Raw genomic sequence first — 19,128 nt, 5'->3', positions numbered from 1 at the left:
TATGTCGAAGAGATAGCGAAGAGTCTGTGAAAGTAGGATATCAGAGAGCAAGGACAGTCCGAAAATTGAGCATGTTTTCAAATGACATGTTTAGAATATGATTTGAAATTTCTGAGATGTGTACCTATTGTTGAATGCGACTGTAAGTTTTCGTTTACTTTGGTAACTACACGAAGACAAAATTTCACATCCATAAGTAAGAATTGGAATTATTAAGGTTTTGGCAAGTAAAAGACGCGTTTTTATGGAAGTATAATGCGAGGCCGCAAACAATGGACAATACGGTGTTAATGTGGTTGTCCCGTGTTAAAGAACGATTAAATATTATTCCTAAATTTTTAGCCGTCAATACGAGGAAAGTAAGACAGATCAAGGGGTGTTCGGGAATAACTATACATTTAGTCTTAAAAGGATTTAGTTGAAGCCTAATTGCTGTGGACCAATTCTGAATCCTTTCAAGATCCTCATTTAAGCATTCAATGTAGTTTTCAATTAAACCGCGGGGACAATTTAAGTAAAGCTACACATCATTGGCGTACAAAGCTAAGGAACAAAATTTCATTGATTTTGGAATTGAATTAATATACATTGAAAACAACAATGGACCAAGGATTGAGCCTTGCGGAACACCATTTAAATTCGGTAGGAAATTTGATAGCGACCCATTTATTTCCACAGCTTGTGATCTACCTGTAAGGTATGAAAAAATTAAGTTTGCTGCCAAAGAAGAAAAATTAAATTCGTTAATAAGTTTCCTGCGTAATAATGTGTGGTCAACTGAATCGAAAGCTTTCAAAAAATCTAAGAGGAATAAGAATGACACATGATCTTTATCCATTGACATCCTCATCCTCAAGTCATGAAAAACATTGATTAGGGCAGTGATACAACTATGTTTCTTCCGGAAACCAGATTGCATAGGAGTAATTAGATTGTTGGCATTAAGAAAATTATTTAATTGTTTTTGAATGAGTCTTTCAAAGACTTGCCGTGAAGTTATCGTTGACCATTTCTTGGAGAACCAAGAAATTGATGCCAAAATTGGTGGGTCTGGACGCATCGTTCAAATTGATGAAAGTAAATTTGGACGACAAAAGTTCAATAAAGGTCGGCGGGTAGATGGACATTTGGTTCTCGGTATGATCGAGTATGAATTTGAGGATCTCAGGTTGGAATTGTGTACTGGGAATGTACTCAGTGCTGATGTAAGTTTTTATAATTATATAAACTATTCAATAATAATAAAGTTTTTTTTATGTCAGGTACTGATTCCTCTGATAAGAAAGCACGTTAAGGATGAGACGACCATCCATACCGAATACTGATTGTCTGGGAGAGCATGGTTACATCCATAAGAAGTTGAACCATGGCGAACCCGACAATCCGTTTGTAGCGGAGGATGGTACCCATACCCAAAGGATAGAATCCCAATGGAGGATATTAAAACGGGCATTCTACAACGACAGCTATAACCACAATTTCGCGGACTGGGTCGTGGAGTACCAGTGGCGACGAATTTGTCAAATTAAAATTTTTGACATTTCTCGACGTTTCAAGGTCCCTAGAGTCGAAATAAAAGAATTTTAGAAAGATGTCTGTGCGTGCGTGTGTACATACGTTCGTACGTCCGTACGTTCGTGACGTTTTTTTCGTCTTCCATAGCTCAAGAACCAGAAGAGATATCGACCTCAAATAAATTTTGTTATACAGATACAAAATCAGAAAGATGGAGAAAGGGCTCTCAAGATAATTGCGTGGGTGGTTTTTCTACCATAGCAGTTTGAAAAAAAGGTGAACATTTTGGTTATAGACTTGAATTTAATTTTATATAATATACTGTAACGTGATATCAAAGAAGTAGATTTTTGAAAAGAATCCATTTAACGTTTTTTTTAATAAATAAAAAAACTGAAAAAAAAATTTGTCACCTCCAAAATTTTACGACTAAAATATGATTTCATATCCAAAACAATTTTATGCAACGAAAAATAATGTTTTTGACATCTGATAAAATTTTGAGAAAAATCAAATTGACAGTTTTTTTTTATAAAAAAATAAAAATCTAAAAAAAACATCAAAAGTTGGTAAAAATTGCATATTCAAATATCTTTTCAAAAACTTGAAATTTGGGTTCAAACTTATTTTATCTTATAAGAAATATTGTTTTCAACGTTCTGAAAAATGCTGAGAAAAATCGAATTGACAGGTTTTTTAAAAAAAAAAAAAAAAACCTAAAAAAAATTAATAAAAGTTGGTAAAAATTGATTTTCGACTCAAATATCTTTTCAAAACTTTAAGACGTTGGCTTTAATTTACTTTTATTTAAAAATTAATAAAAGTTGGTAAAAATTGATTTTCGACTCAAATATCTTTTCAAAACTTTAAGACGTTGGCTTTAATTTACTTTTATTTAAAAATTAATAAAAGTTGGTAAAAATTGATTTTCGACTTAAATATCTTTTGAAAACTTTAAGACGTTGGCTTTTATTTACTTTTATCTTTCAAAAAATATTTTTTTCAACATTCAGTAAAAGTTTGAAAAAAATCGAATTGACAGTTTTTGTACAAAAAATTAAAAACCTAAAAACAACTTAACAAAAGTTGGTAAAAATATTGGCTTCAAACTTATTTTATTTCACAGAAAATATTGTTTTCGATTTTCAGTAATTTTTATATAAAAATCCAACAGTCCGTTTTTTCATAAAAAATAAAATCTACAAAAAATAGTACGCAAATTTGGTAAAAATTGATACATATAGATAAACTTATAAGAAAAACAAATCGACAGTCGGGATGGGAAGTTATCAGTGTGGGTCGCATCCCAGCCTCTTTTTTTTGTCAGGGGGTTTTCCTCGCTTCTAATGCTGCTCTATTGAGACCTCTACATGATTGCCAAAAAAATCAGAATGAAATTCGTGCTGCGGTAATGGAAAATCGCTCCATTTTTTCCTTTAGGGTACGTTTCGAAAAATATGTTCTTATTAGAAAACCAAGTTTCAAGGTGGCACTGCCAAAATACCTTAAAAAACATTTTGTGTGTCATGAATAAGTACAAGCTCTTTCGGGAAAAGCTAAAGTAGGTCTCACCGACTCGGAAAAAGCTTATGAAAGAAGTCAGACTTGATGAAAAGATTTGAATTATTTACTTTATACAGAGTCGAATTTTTATGTAAGCTTCTTCATTCATTTGTTTCACCTACATGAATAATCATGGATTTTGACATTTAGATCATACAAAATCTCATAAAATCGTGTACAAAATTTTCTCTGACATATATATGAAGCACTCAAAAGTCCCAAGACATTTGTAATTCCACACACGAAAACGAGAGCTCAAACTGAATTTAAATACTCTCTGAAGTTTAATGACATGACTTTGACATAACAATTTTATTCCATACATTTAAGGGTTACCATTTATTCCCATCTCATCAGACAAAATGTTACTTGTAAATGATGCCTCACTGTCATGTCAGAGAAGGCACAAATTATTGACTTTCGTAATAAATGATGGATAGCCTTAGTTAGACTCATATAAATGCACACCTTTACCATCAACATGTATTTTAAGGTTCGATATCCAACTCTCTAGGATGGCCGACGGTGTAGGTGGTATACTCTCGTACAAGTTACGTTTTCCCATTTTGGGAATCTGATTTATATTTTCGTTCTCCTTCAAACTTTTGATTCATCGAGTCTATAACAAAATTAATTGGAATCAAATCTACTTGGAATGCATTACGTATGCCCACTTGAATGAATTCCATTACCATCAGAGAGTCCAAATACCTACATATATAGAACCTACCCTACAGACACTTGTATATTGATCGATTTTCTAATTCCCCTTTTGTTGCATCTAAAAATTCAAATTGGTAGTTCTTTCTTCTTAGTTTCGTCCACGTCCAGTTTCGACTTTTGGAGCACAGCATATAGAGTCATATACTCGTAGGTAGGAGTACTACTTTGCTGGTTCTTCTATTCTTCTCTTCTATAAGTTTAAGTTTTTGGCCATCAGCATCAGCAAGCCATATCGACGAGAGACCTTATTGTTATTTGAATTTATATTTTTGGTATTTTGGTATATTCGAAAACACAATCGTAATTGTGCAACAACTTTTAAGTGGACCATTTGGCAAAGTTTTTCAACCGAAACTCAAACTGCTGCTGTACTCGTATAATGTGTGTCCTGGTTGAACAGAGAAGGGCAGTATTATGTACTGAACAGGCCAGGTTTGTTCGTTGGTTGGTTGGTTGGTAGTAAAGTTGACTCTCCCTGTTTCCAGGTTTTTTTTTCGGGTTCGATTACACCAACAACAAGAACAACGATGACGACAGCAGTTATATCCAGCGAAAAACCACAAACAGAATCCTTTGTTAGTGCGGTGATGGTGACGAGGACGACTGAGCGAGCTTAAAAACCTCTAGTTTTCGAATTTGCAGTAATAACTGTAGAATTGGGTGAATGGCCACGTAGAAAAGAGAGACCATCAAGGGGTGAAATTCTGCAGTCAGGGTGCTAAGCGAGGTTACCCTTGTCTCTTCTGCCAACTCAGCCATGCTCTAAAGTAAAAGTATTATGAAAGTTTTGAGATCCTTGCACTTATGCGGTTAGAAAGAAGGGGTTTAGCACCGCTTCAGCCAGCATCAGGGATCCATCAAAGGAGTGGCGAGGAGGTACACAGGGGCAAGTAAATAGTGTCTTCTGTCCTGATGCCATCCAAATAAATGGATAACTATACTTTCATAAATCCTTGTCGAACAGATGTCTTCATGCTGGGAGCTCGTCTCTGTCGCCTTCCCCAAAAACTTCACCTCCAACAACCAACATTCATCTCAAAACCTCCTCCTATAGCAATAGTTGGGTTTGGTTTTTCCTTCAGGATCTTTCTCTCTGTTTCAGTTTCAGTTCTTGCCTTGTTTTGAATTTCAGCATATCGTGTGTTGGTCCCAGATGTAATAACAAAATGGATTTTACGTCATAACTGATGGTTCCATAGTTTCTTTTACTGTTGCACATAACCAGCCAGCTCTTAGGATCATACTGAGAGAGACTCTACAGAGACTGATATTAAACAGGGTTTGAGATAGAAAGAGACATAGATAGCTGTTAGGGGTTAACAAAAATATAGGAATGAAATTATAAGTAGTATAGTCAGTGACCGACATAAATATCAAACGATATACGAAAGAAGATGCTCCCTTAATGGCAGCAATGATATGGTTTTTGTTTATATTTTATTTCTGCCATGAAAATTTAACAAATCCCCAAAAGGTTTGTGTATCTCTTTGAAAGGATATTAATGGAATAAAAGCTACAAACTGCACATACTCGTATTGGTTCCTTTACGTATGAAGCTTTAAATAAAAAATTAAGTTTTGAAAAAGAAAATGGTGATTCAGTTTTAAGGACTTATAGACACTTTAATGTTGGTACATCTTTCCCTTTTCGTCCTTAAAGAAGGTCACTGCAAATTTGAAATCATAAAAAATGCATATCAGAGTTTTTTGATCTCCCATCATATATGACTATTGACTATGATATCATGACGACGACGTTTTGAAATATCAAGGAATGGTTGCAGAATCAAAGACTATAATAGTAAGCTATTAAAACGGTGAACAGAGAATATTAAGATTCAAGCGAAATAATTATAAAAGAATACAAAATAATTACAATCAATTATTCCCAATTGTATGAATTATCTTGGTTCAAAATTTTCAAATTAACCAAGTTTTTGCGATTCCTTCGCACACTATTTTGAATCTAGTTACGCTGATTCGAATGTAAGTTCAGCATGGACAGCCGGTTGCTTAGAATTTAATATTTCCGAAATTGTAAATGGTCTCTTTTGTTTAAATGATGACATTAAACCAGGTCCAGACGAAATTTCACCTATTGTTCTTAAAAAATGTGCAGTTTTTCTAGCTGAACCGCTTTTCCTCATGTTTAATAGCTCTTTCAAGAACAGAAAATTTCTTCATGGAGGAAATCATTTTTAAACCCTATTCACAAATCAGCAAATATCCAACTACCGTCCGATTTATAAATTGATAGATAGATTGATAGATAATATAATTTTATTTCCATTAAAAAATTTAACAAAAACATTTTTAGGCTGGTATTCAAAATAAAGTATGACAATAACTTGTTTTTAAGTCGTCTGTCAGGTTCAAACAAAAAATTATTTAATTAAATTAAAGCAAAGCTTAGCAAGTCTTAGCAATATTTGTTTATTATTAAACTACGATATTTAAGCGAGTCTTTTAAAAAATTGTAGAGTTTTGGGTAGCAAGATCCATTTAAAAAGTTTAGGAATGTTGGCCGATCTAAAGTTACATTTCCAAGATATTTTTGTCGGTATCTTCTAAATATGGGGCATACACCAATGAAGTGGTAAGTATTTTCTGTCGCATCCTGATTACACAGAGTGCATAGGCCAACAGAGTCGTTGCGAAAAGCTTTAGCATTTAAGTTCAAAACACCGCACCTTGCTTTGAAGATTAAGCTGATCATGTCACGGACATCATTATCTTCAAAGTATTTCGGGACTTCCGCATACAAAAGATTGTAATATTCGTCGTGAAACTGTGACTGCATTGCATTGCTGGTAAAATCGCCCCAATACTTTTCTACTAGCTTTGTCTGCAGCAATTTTTGCATTTGATTCCCTTCTGAAACTGGAGTTTCGGGGCTGAAATCAATCTTCATCTCTTGGAAAAGGCCTGACCATTCCTGGGCCTATAAATATTTTTCTCGATGACTGCTTCAAAGAGGATACGCGGTAAGCGGTTACGCAGCATTAACATCACTCCACGTATGTATGACAGATGTATCTTTAATGTATTTAGGAAAGCCTTTGGAAGACCAGTTTCGATAAGTATTACATAGTAAGGCGTATTATCAGGCAGACCAAACCATCTTTTGACGAAGAAACGTTGTAGTTTTTCAGTTTGAGTGTGTTCCTTGTATCCCCACACTTACCCTTTATATTTAGCAGAGTAAGTAACAAACTTGTTCTAAGTTAACAGCAGTGTTCCAAGTTTTTCAATATCTCCCGAAGCTATCGATGATCGATTGTTAGGTACTAGGTCTGTCAGACAGAAGAACTATGTCGTCGGCGAATAACAAAACATTTATTTGCATACCATTCACAGTGAGACCAGTTGCAAGTTCTAAGTGTAGATCGTTTAGGAATAGTACAAATAGAAGGCCAATCAGTAAGCATCCTTGTTTGACTTCTTTGGATGTCTGGAAGAAGCTAGATGTACTACTTCCATCCCAGACTGTAGAAGTCGTTTCTTTGTACAATAAACGTATAATAGACACAAGTTTTGTAGAGACGCCTATCTTTGATAATTTGTAAAGCAAAGCTTCTCTGTTAATGTTTTCGAACGCTTCTGACAAATCTACGAAGAAAGCGTAAAGTTTCTTCCTTTCAAATTTTATAACCTGTAAACCAAAACCCAATATTTTTAGTTAAGGAACACATTTTACCGCTACAACATGGTTTCGTTGCAGGAAGATCAACAACGACCAATCTTTCTATTTTCTCCAATTTAATTTTAAATAGTTTCGAAGAAGGACATCAAATTGATGTAATTTAACCGATTTTTAAAAGGCATTTGAGAGAGAAACTTACTCTATTTTAATAAAGAAATTGAAAACCTTTGGTTTTTATTTTAAGTTTTTGAAATGGTTGGAATCTTATCTTACTCGTAAGTTCTCTAAAAAACAATGTTGGTTTCATTTGGTGTGCCCCAAGGTAGCCATCTTGAACCCCTTCTTTTCCTTATTTTAAAAAATGATTAACCTAGTATTGTCCTCAATCCTAGTCAACTTCTTTTCGCCGATGACTTAAAGTTTTTTCGTTGCATAAAATCTATTAATGTCTGTCATCTATTACAAGACGATAATTCGAAAATGTCAAAATGGTGCAAGAAAAAATCAATTTATTTAAATTTCGCTAAATATCCATGTTTTTTTGTTTTTTCCACAACTTTTCTGAAATCATTTTTGACTAAAAAATTCAGAATCAAGTTCTGGAAAGAGTAAGGGAGAAGAAAAATCTTGGTGTAGGTTTTGACCCTTAACTCCATGCTCGGTTTTATCAAACGCAATGACTTTAAAGACCCTTTGTTCTCAAATCGCTTTTTACATCATATGTAAGACCAATCTTTGAATATTGTTGTGTAATGTGGTATCCTTTTTATAAATATAAAAAGAAATAAAAAACTTTACTAAAAGTTAGTGAAAACTGATTTCAAACTCAAATATCTTTTTTTTTAATATTGGCCAAACTATTTTCCTCGTATAGAAAATATTATTTTTACATTCAGTTGGTTTTTTTTATAAAAATACAACAATCATTTTTTTCATACAAATTAAAATCTACAAAAAATACTACACCAAATTAGTTAAAATTGATGTTCGATTCCTAATATTTCACGTAGAAATGATGAAATGAATTAAGAAATTGTTCTAAGAAAAATTTTATCTGTATTTGTTTTCATAAAAATGTTACTAAAATTGGTAAAAATTGTTTTTCGACTAAAAATCTCATTGAAAAAATAAATAAATTTTGAAATCAAACTATTTTATCATTCGCAAAATATTATTATTGCAAATAAATAAATTAAGTGGCCTAGTAACTTACAACTCTCAACCATTCCTATGTGCGATTACTGTTGTCAGGGATGGAAGGTACCTACAGTCTTAAGCCGAATCCGAACGGCAAACTTGAGAGAGCACTTTTTCATGACAAGAATTACTCTTGAAGAATTTGTCAATTCCTCGAAAGAGGCAGTTCCCGTTCAAAAAAACTTTAGATGGCAAAAGCAGGGATCGAACCCAAGACTTCTCGCATGTCAGCCCAACGCACTTCTTTTTTATTAATTCATTCTTAAACCTATCTTAAAGCTAGACAAAAATTCATAAAACTAGCCTAATTATCCATAACTTACAACTAACTTAATGGTCCCATACGGACACTCTAAGTTAAACTATAACACTTAATACTAATGCCTTTCGGCCCTAAGATCTATTTTACTTCAATTAATATTTTATTTATTTCTGTATTTATTAGAAAATTTTGAAAAAAAAAATAATATCAAGATCCTTTTTTTTACTTAAAAACTACTTAAAATAAGGTCTTTAATATCGAACTTAAAGCTAACTTTAACTACTTATTCTACCTTTAAACTACTTAAAACTAGAACAACCACAGCAGCAAATCTAACTATCTACCGTTTTTTGTTTTTTTGGTTTTTGTTTTTTTTTTGTTTATTTCATGTTATTTTTTTTTGTATTTTTTTGTATTTTTTTTTGTAGATATTTTTTATATTTTTTTTTGTGCCACCATGCCTATTCTACTTAAAACTAAACTCTAAAACTATAAAACAAGTATGTAAGCCGGCCAAGACTTAAACCCCATCCCGACTACCCACTATCAAGTGTCGATTGAAACCACCAAAACTGGTTCACCTGCTTCACCCTATCAGTTCGGTCCCGTTCGGACACAGCCCTACTGAACCGAAGGAGCTCCGCTCCGCCTTGTGCCATGACGTACCGATTGTACGGGAGTCGCCTATCCACGGTTCTTCGACTGAAGTGGTAGATTAACGGATCTGCCAATCTATCCTGTATCAGACCACATCTATCTAAAAAGAGGAATGCCTCTGTGGAATGAAACCGCTCAAGCGTGCACTTTCAAAATACTCGTCGTTCGGATAGAACGTCCCGAAAATTAAATTGTTGGTCGAAGACATAGCTCTTGCAATGTGACCTCGAACGACTTTTATCACGAAATTGTCAATTCTGTTGTTGTATAGGACCTCGTTGGAAAAGTAATGCACATAAAAAGATTCGGCTTTTCGATATAAGCCGGTTCAGCATCGTAAACACTGCCGCTCGAACACCCGAAACTTCTCTATCTGGGAAGGGGCAACGTTGAACCACACAGGACAACCATAAACGATCATTGGCCGAATGAGGGCCATGAAGCAAATTACCTTCACTCTGGGGTCAAGCCGACTGCTAAAAAACAGCCGTTTCGTCAGAGCGAAGGCTTCTCTGGCCCTGGTCAGAGCAGCATTTATATGTCTGTCGATATATAAATACTGATCTAACCATATACCAAGGTACTTCACTACACTTTTGCTCGCTAATGTCTGCCCCTAAAGATCAACGATGACCATCTTGCGCCAATTCCTACACGTATCCCTCGTGGCCCTAGCCAACGGAGTCTGGAACAGAATTGTCTCTGACTTCTGGACATTTATTTTCAGTTTCCAGTTTTTGCAATATCGCTGAATCTTGTCGAAATTACGCTGCAAGAAAATTCTAATAACCTCAACCTTTCGGGTCAGCGTACGCAATTGCCTTTGTAAGACGCTGGTGTAAATGCTGAAGAGAATCGGCGAATTCACCGCTTCCTGTTGAAGACCATTTTTAATTGAGGAAGTTATGGTAGAAGTTACATTGCCACTTTTGACAACAAACTTTCTACCGTTAAGCATATCATAAAGTATGTACAACAATGGCTTGGTATGCCAAGCCCGCTCAGTTTTAGCTAAAGACCCTCTAAGCATACGGTGTCAAAGGCCTTTTCCAAATCAACCAGAACAGCACCTGTTCATTGTTGTTGTTGTTGATTTATTTCATTGGATATCAGAAACGAGTTTAGACGCAGCATGAATTGTGTCATGACCCGCCTTGAATCCGAACTGTTTATCCGGAATTGTTTGTTGTCTGCAGCCCACTTAGTGAGAGCCCTATTAATGATTTTTTCGAAAACATTGCTGATGCTCGGAAGAAGACTTATCGACCGATGATTTGACGGGTTCGAGTTGTCCTTTCCCTTTTTCGGGAGAGGATGAACCACAGCGGTCTTCCAATGTACTGGATAATATGCATTATTCAGTGCATTATTGAAGAGCGTGGTGTAAATGTCAATTGCTTCCATCGGTAAATGTCTTAGTACAACGTTGGATATACCATCGACGCCTGCTAACTTTTTGTTTTTTATTGAATTGAAGATCAGCTGAAGCCCAACGGACTACAAAAATAAAAACCTGACAATAATAGTACTCAAAGTTGGTAAAAATTAAATTTCGACTCAAATTTTCAAAAATTTGAGATTATGGCTTTCAACGTGTATTATCTTATAAGAAATATTGTTCGCAACATTCAGTAACATTTTGGGAAGAATCTAATAGACGGTTTTTTTACAAAAAAAAAAAAAACAAAAACAAAGAATTTACAAAGGTAGGTAAAAATTGATATTCGACTTAAAAATCTTTTCAAAACTTTGTGATTTTATCTTATACCTAATTTTATTTTATGAGAAACATTGTTTGAAACATTTCATACAACTTTTTGAAAAATTAAATTGAAACAGTTTAACAAAAAATTAAACCTAAAAAAAAGCATTTTAAAAGTTCGTAAAAATTGATTTTCGACGCAAATGTCTAATCTGACAAAAAATATTGATTTCTACATTCAGTAATTTTTTATAAAAACCAAACACATGGGTTTTCATAAAAAATAAAATCTACCAAAAACAGTACGAACATTTCGTAAAAATGATTTCGGTTCTCTATATCACGTGATCAATAGAAAGTATTGACTTCAAATACAAAACTTTTAAGAAAAGCTACTTGTTAACAAAAATAGATTTTGAAATCAAACTATTTCAACAAATGCAAAATGTTTTTGTTAATTTAAATTTATAATTCAATTGACACCTTTTTTAACAAAGCACGAAAACCTACAAACCTTTTAAGCAAGACAAACAAACAGACATGATGGGAAGTTATCAGTGTGGGTCCCATCCCAGCCTCTTTTCAATTTTAAAGTCAACCCACCTGTAATGGAAAACCCATTATAAAAACTGATGCTTTAATAGAAAACAAATTGCATTTCTTTTGTTTGTACTGTTTTAGTTACCAATTTGTAAGTTCTTGCCAACTTTATTTAGGTTTAACAATCAACAATTAATAAGAATTTGATTTATTGATAGCATAGTTAAAATTTTTTTTTTTAATTTTATTATCATGTCTTCTACAATAAACAAAACTACAAAAATCAGCTCTTAAATAACAATTACAAAAATTATACTATTTTCATTTAAAAGAAACTCTTAATTATTTTCCCCGAACCAAAGATTTACATTAGCATAAACTTCATTTGATAATCTCTTTAGGGATTGTAAATTGTTTAAATCAGTTAATTTTCATGCAAAATAAAATTCCTAGAAATATCAATTTACAATAAAACATATTGTTGAAAGTGCCTTTTTCAACATTTATTGCATCACTTGTTGCATCATTTTAATTTAAAGTTTTGTCTGGCTACTTAAAAATTTATTTCCCCTTCTGCATTTTTCTGAAATCTCTGCCAGGTTAGTCAAAACAAATGCAAAGTTTTGAAATTAAATTAAACTAATTTGTGTGATGTGTATCTTGTTGAAAATGTTGCTGCAAAAGTTTAACAACTAAAAGAGCAAAGGCAAAGTAAGTTGTTGACCAAAGCTGGAAATGCAAAACTTTTTTTTCCAAAAACAAACCATGTTAGCCAAAGGTTGAAAAAAAAAGTTCAATATGATGGGAAAACTCCTTGAAAATTATTTTTAGATAGGTGTATGCCCTGCAAAACTCATACCTATAGGTTCGGAATTTCGTCTATATGTTGACGAACATTTTTGTGAGCTCGGCTACGGTATAAATAAAATGGAAACGAAAAGCTTATATGATGCTCAAGTGTTTGCATTGAACTTTTCAAAAAGTGTAACTAATGCTAGGCTAAATATATATGTATGTACGTCTGTGTATTTTAACCTACCTCATACGTTTTCGAGTAACTATTTGTACCTATATATAATATTGTTCAAATACTTTTCACACACAGTCAATTCTAAATTTTGGAACTTGCAGTAGTCTTTTTGCGATAGACCAAATTAAACACATCCTATGTACCTTCCTATCCTACCCAACCTTCCTTTAGGACTTGTTTGGAAAAAAAGTATTAAAATATTATATTCGTTTTTGAGAATTGTTTGCAAAGTCCTTGAATACAAATTCTGAAGAACACATTTGCATCAGTTATGTTCAGTTTTCAGTTATGTGCGTTTTATCGGTGGCGGTGGAGGCGGAAATGCATGGTTGTGTGAATTTGAATGGGAAATGTAATAATTTTCATAACCGGCAATATATGCAATTTCAATAAAACATCGCGTTTTTGTGAATCGATTTTTAATATAATGGAAATTGTTTCCGTGTTTATATTTTATTTTTAGGTACAGGTACTGGAAAAAACTAAAAGTTAAAATCGATAGTTTTAGGTGGAAAAGCTGAGTGTTGTTTTTATATATTAGTAGCTGTATAGACTGTTGACATTTTTCTGGATTTTCTGAGAATGGTACGAAAATATAAACAACATAATTTTTGCAGCTCTTAGTCAATTCTCTCCTTTGAGTACCACGATTTTCAGAAAATATCAGAAAGTTCATATTAAGAAAGATTGAAAATTTATTGAAATTCTCGTTCACTAATCCAACTCGATGTTTTCATTCGAAAGTTTAGTCCAAATATTAATCTATTTATTCTGGATTTCAGAAAACTCATTTTACCAATATTTTCAAATACTCTTTTTTATATTTTTCTTAAAAGCTTAGAATATATCAAAATGGAACTCTTTTGCACAAGATACAATTATTCCAGACATTTTTCATAAAATATTTAAGTTAAACTAGTTTGCGTTTTAAAATATTCAGTCAATACAGAAACCGTTTGCCAAATGCAATGTAAAACATTTTGAATTTCAAAAAAACTGGTTCTATCGTTTTTGTCCATTTCTATACTTGCTCCTTCAACAATAAATATGGGGTCGATTAAGTTTAAATTTGAAAATTAAGGTCTAAAGAGGATTCGCGTGAGGCATTTAATCTATTTTTGTAAGACCAAAAAAAACAGTAGTCAATAGTCAGTAACAATATTTTTGGTAAAACTCTTTGATTGAAAAATTGAACTTTTACAATAAAGTAGCATTTGAAAATTTTGTGCTGGAAGTTATTAAAGCGGGTTGCATTCTAGCCCGCTTTTTGTTTTGTTTTTATAATAAACCCAGATTCTAGGGTAGTTTCTATAGCATCATTATGCCAAGCCACACTGTGACCATTACGAAAGTGAGACAGTGTTTGAAAGACGATGTCGGTGAACATATTGATTTTGAATACCTCAACATTGCAATCGCTGGGAAAGACAGGCACGAATGTAAAGCATTCTACATTCGCGTAGTACGGTTAAAGAACGAATATCTTTACTTGATGTATGAGCATTCGTGAACATTCCTAGAGGAAAGAGTATTACCTTTGAATTACTTCAGGAGAGGAATGCAACTGGATATATCTCTAGATTACACGAATTTCAAGAAATTGTGAGATAAGAAGCTACACGAAAGTATCCACGCCTTTTTAATGATTCGACGACGGTAATCATCACAAATCAATTTGAATACTCTATGATTAAATCTGTACAAGAACCTTATTTTAGTTGTAGAAGAACCTTCTAAGAAATAGGAGTTATACTCAAGTCTTGAATGTATAAAAGTCATATAAATAACAGCCTGATCATAGGAGACGAACAACTTCTATAGTCAGTGAAGCAGGTAAGTGGTTTAAAAGTTTCAGACAAAAGATCATATATAAAAATGAGAAAAATGAGAAAGAGTTTTGGAGATAGAACAAAGTCCTGGGGCACATCAATATTACTTGTATTGAACTGATGAAATGTTGATTTTCACGCATTTTCGATAAGAGAGCCTGATGCCAAGCTTTATGAAATGCTTTTCAAATATCAAGTACTTTAACCTTACTTTCACCAAAACGGTATACAAATTTGTTCCACTCTTCGGTGGGATAAACCATCACATCAACAGATTACTACGAAAGCCGTACTATCGGTCATGTAGACTTACGACTTGGAGATATTTCTAAACTTATAGTTATTGAGCGTTTTCATGACCTTGGTGAAAAAAGACTAAAGTGCGAGGAGAAGGACGGCTGGCGGAAATGGATTTTCCATCATTTCAAATCACCTTTTCAGAACAATAATGGAAATATCATCCGGAACAGCGGATTTGTATGTTTTGAAATATTTTAGGACTCTCGCGTTTCACCACCAGTGTGAAAAAACATTGATCCCATAAAAGCATTTAAGATCTCAAGTGCAGACCAAATCATAACACTTTTTGGAAGATTTTAGTTGTTGACGAAGTTCTAAGCAAGGAAATCAGCTTTTTCTATTGAACTTAGAAATTATTTGTTATTGACCATTAGCTTAGGAACCAAGGAAGATGAAAAATTAATCCTGTTTTTTTAATGACAAAACTTTTGTACTACCGTTGGGACCTTGCAGTATATTTTAGTCATTTTGTAATTTTAGTCCACCGAATATTGGCACTTTTTAAAAATCTGAAGCTTTATGAACTTAGCAGTTGCAATCGAACTATGTTTTGTTTAATCTGATGCTTCCTTTGAGAAGAAAGTTTTCTTTTCCGAAAGATTCTAACATATGACTCCACTATTGAGGAAGAATAGTTACCAGTTAAATATCCTGAAAGAATTGTTGAGAACGTAAAGGTTGCCTTTCTCGTAGCACATATAAAACAGTAGTAAGTTGTGTCTAGAGAATATAAAACATTGATAGTGTAATTACCAGTTTCAGAAGTAATAAAAATATCAAGTTTTCTGTTCGATGCTCGACTGATATTTGAGTGTGCCTGCAGATCAGCTGAATAAGGCAGTAAATTTAGCAAAAGTCTTTTGGGTGTTGAATAAGAAGAATTGTATTCATTGAAATTACCAGTAACAATGATTTCAGTACGAGGATATAAGGAAATAATTCTTGAGCTTTAATCAGACAGATAGTCAAATTTTCGAGAAACTTAAAATTGTTCAATTAAAAATAATAATTCCGACATTTTTAAAATATGTACTTAATTGATAGATTTATATTCTAGGTACCTTAAAACTTAGAAACCCTAAAGATCTATGACCAATCAGCCTATCATCCTTCCTTCTTAAAACCTTGATAAGATTGATTGAAATTTACATCAGACATAACTTAAAACCATGTCTCATTTCCACAACTCAACATGCTTACTCAAAAGGAAAATCAGTAGAATCAGCACTTCATTCGCTGGTACGTATTATTGATTATTCCCTCGAATACAAAGAATATTACCTAGTAACGTTCCTAGATATTGAAGGAGCTTTCAACAACGGCAGTTACCAGGCGATCACAACAGCAATGTGATGGATACGCTGAAATTAGAGAAATCACTCATGGATCTTATAAGTCTCATGCTCAAAAGCAGGTCAATTACTTCTAGTATGAGAAGTTTTACTGCTACCAGATCGGTGAATCAAGGCACCCCCCAAGGTGAGGTCCTTTCACTTCTTTTATTTAACATGGTAGTAAACGACATACTAACATCATTGGAAGCAGGGGGTTTCAGGGTGATTGCCTATGCTGACAAACGTTGCAATATCTGTATTTTGGAAACACCCCCAAGTTCTCTCGGGACTCCTACAAAATGCCTTAAATAAGCTAACAAAATGGGCTTAGCAATGTGGCTTGGACGACAATCCACATAAAACAGAACTAATACTCTTTTCAAGAAGCATTACCATTAAGCTCTTCCGACCAAGCTAAATATTTAGGCCTCATTTTAGACAAAAAACTAAATTGGAAGGTAAATATTGATGAAAGATTAAAAAAGGCTATTGTAGCGCTTTTTACTTGTAAAAAGGCCATAGGATCAATGGGGCTTCTCCCAAAAATAACCCACTTTCTATACACTTCGGTAATCAGACCGATACTCATTTATGGAGTTGTCGTATAGTGGACTGCACTGAACAAGATGTTAAATCTAAATAAGCTCATCAAAGTCCAGCGGTCAGCAGGTAAGTGCATCACAGGAGCACTTCGCTCAACACCAACCGCAGCACTTTAAGTGCTTTTAAACCCAACACCTCTTGACATCTTCTCCAAAATGGTGGCAGCCAACTCATGTGTGAGGCTTAGAGCCACCTCTCAATTTAACAGTAGCAATACTGGACATACTACTATTCTACTATCCAAGGACCCAAGACCCAAGGATATACGAATCTTCTCGGACAGCCAAGCCGCTCTTAAATCTCTCGTATCTGTCTCCACAAACTCTCAAATAGTCCACGATTGTCAATTATCTCTGAATGAGATGACGGAACAGTTTAACATTCACCTCATTTGGGTGCCGAGCCACAGAGACATTCCGGGAAATTGCAAAGCCGATGAGCTCGCCAAAAACGGAACACTTCTGCCTTATGTTAGACAAAAACATAACATAGGAACACCACTTGCTACATGCAAATATCTTCTCAAACAATATGCTCTAGAATCAACAAATGCTAGATGGTCACAGAGTGCCACCTGCCAAGCAACCAGGCAAATATGGCCAAGTATTGACATAAAACGGTCAAAAAGCTTGATATCACTGAGCAGACAAAGTATAAGCTCTACAATTGGAGTAGTAACAGGACACTGCCTCATAGGAAGACATGCTCTGAGGCTAGGGGTCTACACAAATGATTTCTGTAGAAGCTGCATGGACGAGGAAGAAGAGGAAACAGCCCAACACCTTCTATAAACATGTCCAGCACTCTCCATTAGAAGGACAAAATGGTTTGTTTAGGTTCATTACTCTCCCATGAGTAACCTCATTAGTGGTATCACAATGGATCCTTGAGGTCTAGATGAGTCAATGACATCTGGACAGCCACTTCAACCTAACTAACCTAAAACTTAGAGAAATGTCAAAATCTTAAATATTACAATTCGGACCGATTATTACCAAAAACTTCCTAAAAAAATTTATAAATACGATTGTTAGCATCTTAAGAAATAAATGACATAAATAAGCCAACAAAGGAAAATTGTTTCTCATGATCTCATGGTCTATTTTACGGCAGTCAGACAATATCAAATCAATTTTTTAAAATGTTTATATTTTTGGAAATATTGTTGGCATATCATTACTTTGAGAATAAGGATTGAAATGGAAAACACGTCGGGTTTCCAACACTTCACAATTCTAATGGCACCAAACTTAATTTTTCTTTAATATCTTATTCCCTTTTAAACGGTATTACTTCTTAAGCAAGTTGAAAAAATGTTAATCAATATGATTCTTAATGGGAAGGTTTCACTATGATCCTCTAAAATAACTTAATTAATTTAGCTGTACTTATATTAAGCCAATGATCACAACATAAGTAGACCTTTCTGTGTTTAAGTGTGGTCTGAAACCACATAGGTACTTAAATCCAATAGTTCTCAATTCTTGACCGTCATTATCAAGGAAATAATGTGATATTTCCCATCATCCTGCAGAATCATATCTCGATATCCTTTGAGGCAGAAAAAGCCACAGATTAAACCTCCTCTAAATGATACCAATATTCTCAATTTCACTAAAAGCAAGAAACCATTTCCACCATAACCGAATCAATTTTTTTGCACTTCAAGCCAAAAAAAAAGAAACAGATTTCATATCCTCATAATGTTATTATAACCTACATACAAACAACTTATTCCAAAGATAATGACATTACAACAAATCCAAAATCTATTTATGAAACTTATTCCGCCTCATTTGGCCGCCTATCAGATTTCGAATCATCCAATCAGAGACTGGAGCTAGAGCGAGCGGCACGTTGGCAGTGGCGAGATGGCGGTGTGGAGTCAAGTCGAACCAACCCAACACTTTAGGTGGATTCTATATACAAAGCTCTCCTATATAACAGCTATGGCAAGCAGGATACTCTTTACTCACTCGTATAAGGACTCTGTGGAGTGAAGTGTGATATAATTTTCGATTAAATCTACCGGAAGGGCATAATGTTGCGAATTGAGCGATTGTATCAAAGGGAATTTCGTGTGGATTTTTTGTTGTTGTTGTATTTTTTCTGCCGATAAGTTTGTCAATCGTTTTTCCTTCCCATCAGGAAATCAATGAGCCTTATGAAAATCACAACATTTTGTGCTTGAATACGCCAGAGGCTTTTAACATCTGATTTAAAAGTGTTA

General features: G+C 33.9%; 1 protein-coding gene across 1 annotated transcript; it reads left to right on the top strand.

Annotated features, from left to right (window-relative positions):
• Positions 1–272: 272 nt before the first annotated feature.
• LOC129944139 (uncharacterized) lies at positions 273–18,810 on the top strand. The gene is made up of 5 exons (XM_056053337.1): positions 273–359; positions 984–1,205; positions 1,263–1,284; positions 1,325–1,519; positions 18,641–18,810. Exons 1-5 carry the CDS (start codon positions 273–275, stop codon positions 18,808–18,810), a joined length of 696 nt encoding a protein of 231 aa, XP_055909312.1.
• Positions 18,811–19,128: the final 318 nt, after the last annotated feature.

This window comes from Eupeodes corollae, chromosome 2 (assembly GCF_945859685.1).
Source record: "Eupeodes corollae chromosome 2, idEupCoro1.1, whole genome shotgun sequence".
Taxonomy (NCBI): domain Eukaryota; kingdom Metazoa; phylum Arthropoda; class Insecta; order Diptera; family Syrphidae; genus Eupeodes; species Eupeodes corollae.
This window is presented reverse-complemented; position numbering and strand designations above follow the sequence as displayed.

Excerpts from the sequence above, each read along its gene's own strand:
- LOC129944139 (XM_056053337.1), top strand. The coding sequence starts at position 273 with ATGGACAATACGGTGTTAATGTGGTTGTCCCGTGTTAAAGAACGATTA. Across the intron at positions 360-983 it reads TAGCCGTCAATACGAGGAAA|ACTTGCCGTGAAGTTATCGT; the intron begins GTAAGACAGATC and ends AGTCTTTCAAAG. Across the intron at positions 1,520-18,640 it reads GTACCAGTGGCGACGAATTT|ATAATGACATTACAACAAAT; the intron begins GTCAAATTAAAA and ends CTTATTCCAAAG.